Source organism: Hydra vulgaris, chromosome 14 (genome assembly GCF_038396675.1).
Source record: "Hydra vulgaris chromosome 14, alternate assembly HydraT2T_AEP".
NCBI lineage: Eukaryota > Metazoa > Cnidaria > Hydrozoa > Anthoathecata > Hydridae > Hydra > Hydra vulgaris.
In genome coordinates this window covers 1,867,501-1,871,296 of record NC_088933.1, presented here as the reverse complement: position 1 = coordinate 1,871,296, position 3,796 = coordinate 1,867,501, and the positions used below count along the sequence as shown (strand labels likewise).

The 3,796-nt window shown below is 26.3% G+C and overlaps 1 protein-coding gene across 1 annotated transcript in view; it reads right to left on the bottom strand.

Moving 5' to 3' along the window:
• Positions 1 to 3,572: 3,572 nt before the first annotated feature.
• LOC136090816 (uncharacterized) overlaps positions 3,573 to 3,796 on the bottom strand; it is a 2,354-nt gene continuing 2,130 nt past the window's right edge. The window contains exon 3 of the mRNA XM_065817790.1: positions 3,573 to 3,796. This exon is cut by the window's right edge and continues 262 nt beyond it. Coding sequence (XP_065673862.1) covers positions 3,573 to 3,796 — 224 coding nt within the window.

The following is a 3,796-nucleotide window of genomic DNA, read 5'->3' as shown; positions in this document are numbered from 1 at the left end:
TGAATGAGATTCAATTAAACAAGATACACGCCGTTTTTTAGTTTTATTAGAACTATTATCAAATGCAACTGGTTTTCGACCACGTCTACTTGCAGTTGGTTCATTGTCTTTTTTTCTGACAATTAAATATTCATTAAGCCAGTTCACAAACTTCTTTTCAAAATTTTTCACAGTATAGTTTGCAGATTTCCACTTTTTTTTATACAAGTAAACAAATCGTTGAACAGCATGTCTAAAATCAACGTCTTTAAAATCAGCAAATTTTGGCTGAATAAATTTTAATATATCTTCAGTAATATTTTGTTTTGAAATACTAAGATTGTTTTTTTGGAGAAAATTATGAATGTCTAAGTTTAACAAAACCATATCTAAATAATTATTGTAACAAGTATTTTGTATTTAATAGTAAAATGTTATAATATATATGCCGCCTGGACTACTAATACTTGTTAGTAATTAAGTTACTACAAGTGTTAGTAATTAAAATTAAAAGTAATTAAATTACTGTCAGTGTTAGTAATTAAATTACTAACAACTACCGAAAATATGTTGTTGCTATGTTATGCAAAGTAAGGTATCCATAGTAACCAAAAAAAGTTAACCTCATAAGAATTCTGAATCTCATTTTAATACATACCCCCAATATTGTGTATTTAGCGCAAGTAAAATACTGTTAAAACAACGTTAATGTAAAAATGAGTTGTTGCTATGCAAAATTTAGTACCATAGCAACCAAGTTAAAACATACATAAAATCTGAACGGGGATTTAAGGGGACGAGCAGTCAATTAAAACTCGATTGAAGCATCATATAGCTCAAATAAATATAAGACAACACATGGCGAATTGTGGTAATTATTAGTTATTGTGCGGCAAAAAATAAGTTTCTTAAGAAATTTTTTTTTTTAATCTGTGATTTTCAAAGTATAACTGAGATAACATGCTATGACAAATTTATTTCACACATTGACTTTTCTTATCTCTAAATACTCTAGAATAACATGTACTAATTTTTTGTTTCAAAAACGTAGACGTAATTTAAATATAACACAACGTTGATGTCACCGTTAATTACTTATTTATAATTTTTTTTTTTTTTAATTTTATCTCAATATTCAAATGCTTAGAGTCCTGGTAACTAAGGGATTTAATATAAATAAATTATCAATAGATTTCTCCTAATATATGTAGATACTAAAATTAAATAGGTTTTCAAGATTAGACAACTAAAATTTTTCCCATTTTGTCCACCTACTGGCCCACTGTGCGGTGTAGCGTTTTTCAGGTGGGCGTTAACCGAAGTTTAAGAAAAGTATCAAAGAAATTTTAAAAATATATTTTTAAGGAGAAATGTCTGTACTTTTAAAAAATAAATACTTTTATATATTTTTTTTTAATTATTTTTTCCATAAATTTGCCCCTAGTCAAATTATTTACCTTAGCAACGCCTTAGCAACCATAATTTCAACATTGAATAGAACATTCAGGTCCAAAATTTAAAGTCTAAAAATGTTTTGCATCAAACTTAAAACCTATTATTTAACCAAACCTTATAAAAAAATCAAATTTGTTGTAGTAGAACATTAAAAAAAATAGAACTTTTTACTTAAAGTGTAAAACCAATGTAAAGTTTGAGAGCTGAATTTAAACATTTTTAATTTTTATCTTTGAGACGAGATATCTTGATATATCTTTTTCAGAACATGTTGAAATTTTATCAGGGTATTTCAAGGATCAAATAGATTGATTTATTTCCTTTGCAATGACATCGCAATTGGTGGAGGTGGTTTTTAACGGTAAAAGGAAAAAATAAGAAAAATGAAGATAAGGAGAATCAAAAATTATTTTTTTAAAAAAAGACGAATAAAAAAATCTGCAGCAAACAATATAAAAACAAGATCAAATAATAAAAATAGGTAAAACGACTTTTTTTTTAAACTTTACTTTTTTTAAATTATTTTTGTTTACGGTATTATTATTTTATTTTTATTTTTATTTTTCATTATTTAACTTTTATTTCGCTGATTAAACAATATTACAATTTTTCATCTAAAATAAATAACATCGTAAACATAAAAAACCTTTATAAAAAACGTTTTTAATCTTTTTAATTTATTATATATATATACTGTTATAATCAGTCAGGGACTCAAAGAAGGTAAGGATGATGCGTTTATCATCACAACCTTTTCATATCGCCCCTTTAGTCAATCATTAAAAAACAAACAAAAAAACACTTTAATTTTTAGCGTAAAATAAAAAATTTAATAAAGCAAAAGCCATTTTTATTTTTTTTTTTTTTAGTGTAAAAAATTGAAAGCAAAAAAAAAAAAAAAATATATTAAAACACATAAAAGAAGAAAAAAATAAATAATAAATAAAAAGAAAAAATACAAAAAAATCTGAAAACAAATACTGTAAACTATAATAAATATGTCAGGAATTAAGGAGATGCATTTTAGTTTATTGTTTAAACGATGAAATGCTTTTTAGGTCTTTAATATTTTTATTTTGGAAACGATTCCATATTGATGGACCACGGTTTGTAATTAAAAAACTTGACTGCTGTGATTTAATTTTTCCTAGTTAATCGTCGTTCCTGGTATTTGAACGCAGATTATATTTTTCAGAAAATGATATCAGGAAGTTATCTGAAAAAACGCTTGGTAGAAGATTGTTTTTATACTTATACATAAAAAATAATATCTGCAATGTGTTTAGTTTCTCAATATCCAGAACCATCATGCTTTTCATCACTGGGGCCGGGTTTACAAACCTATTTAAATAATAAATTGCTTTGCATACATGGTTTTGCAGACTTTGCAATTTTAGCAATTTGGTTTTATGGGTGCTGGCCCATACAATATTTGCGTACAAAAGCTAACTATGTACAAGACTAAAGTAAAGCATATTACGTGATTTACTATCGAGAAAAGGTCTTGACTTATACAAAACATCTATTACAGAGGACACCTTTGTTTCAAGAAGAACAATATGGTTTTTCCATGACAAATTTTTATCAAAAAGTACTCCCAAAAATTTTGTGTATTTTTCACGTTTAATTTGATTTTTATTAATAAACAGTTTAGGCAGCTTTAACGGAAGATTAATTGATTTTTTTTTTTTATGAAATAGAGTAAACCTAGTTTTTTTAAAATTTAGGGATAATTTATTTGCTATAAACCGGAGGTTGAAATTTTTGAGTTCAATATTCATAGTTTTGAACAAAGTCTTGGCATCAGGATGATTAAAAAATAAATTTGTATTATCAGCATACAAAATTGTAGATATTTTTTGGGAAGCTTTATGCATATCGTTAATATATATTAAAAATAATAATGGACCTAGGATTAAACCCTGAGGAACTCTACACGTAATATCAAGGGCTCCTGACTTTTCTAGTAGTACAAATTGCTTTCTGTTTGACAAGTAGCTTTGAATCCACTTAAATGTTGAGCCTATTATGCCGTAATATTTTAGCTTGGAAAGTAAAATACTGTGATCAGCTGTATCAAAGGCCTTGGAAAGATCAATAAAAACTCCTAATACCAGTTCATCGCTATCAGATGACTTTTATATTTTGTCAGCAAGTTTAATAATAGCATGTTCAGTGGACCAATTGCTTTGAAATCCAAACTGATTTTTGTATAATAAATTGTTTAATGTAAAGTATTTATTAACTCTATTATAAATTACTCTCTCATATACTTTTGAAATAACTGGGAGTAGAGAAATGGGTCGGTTGTTAGAAACATTATTGCAATCACCTTTTTTGAGAATGGGATTAATTTTGGCTA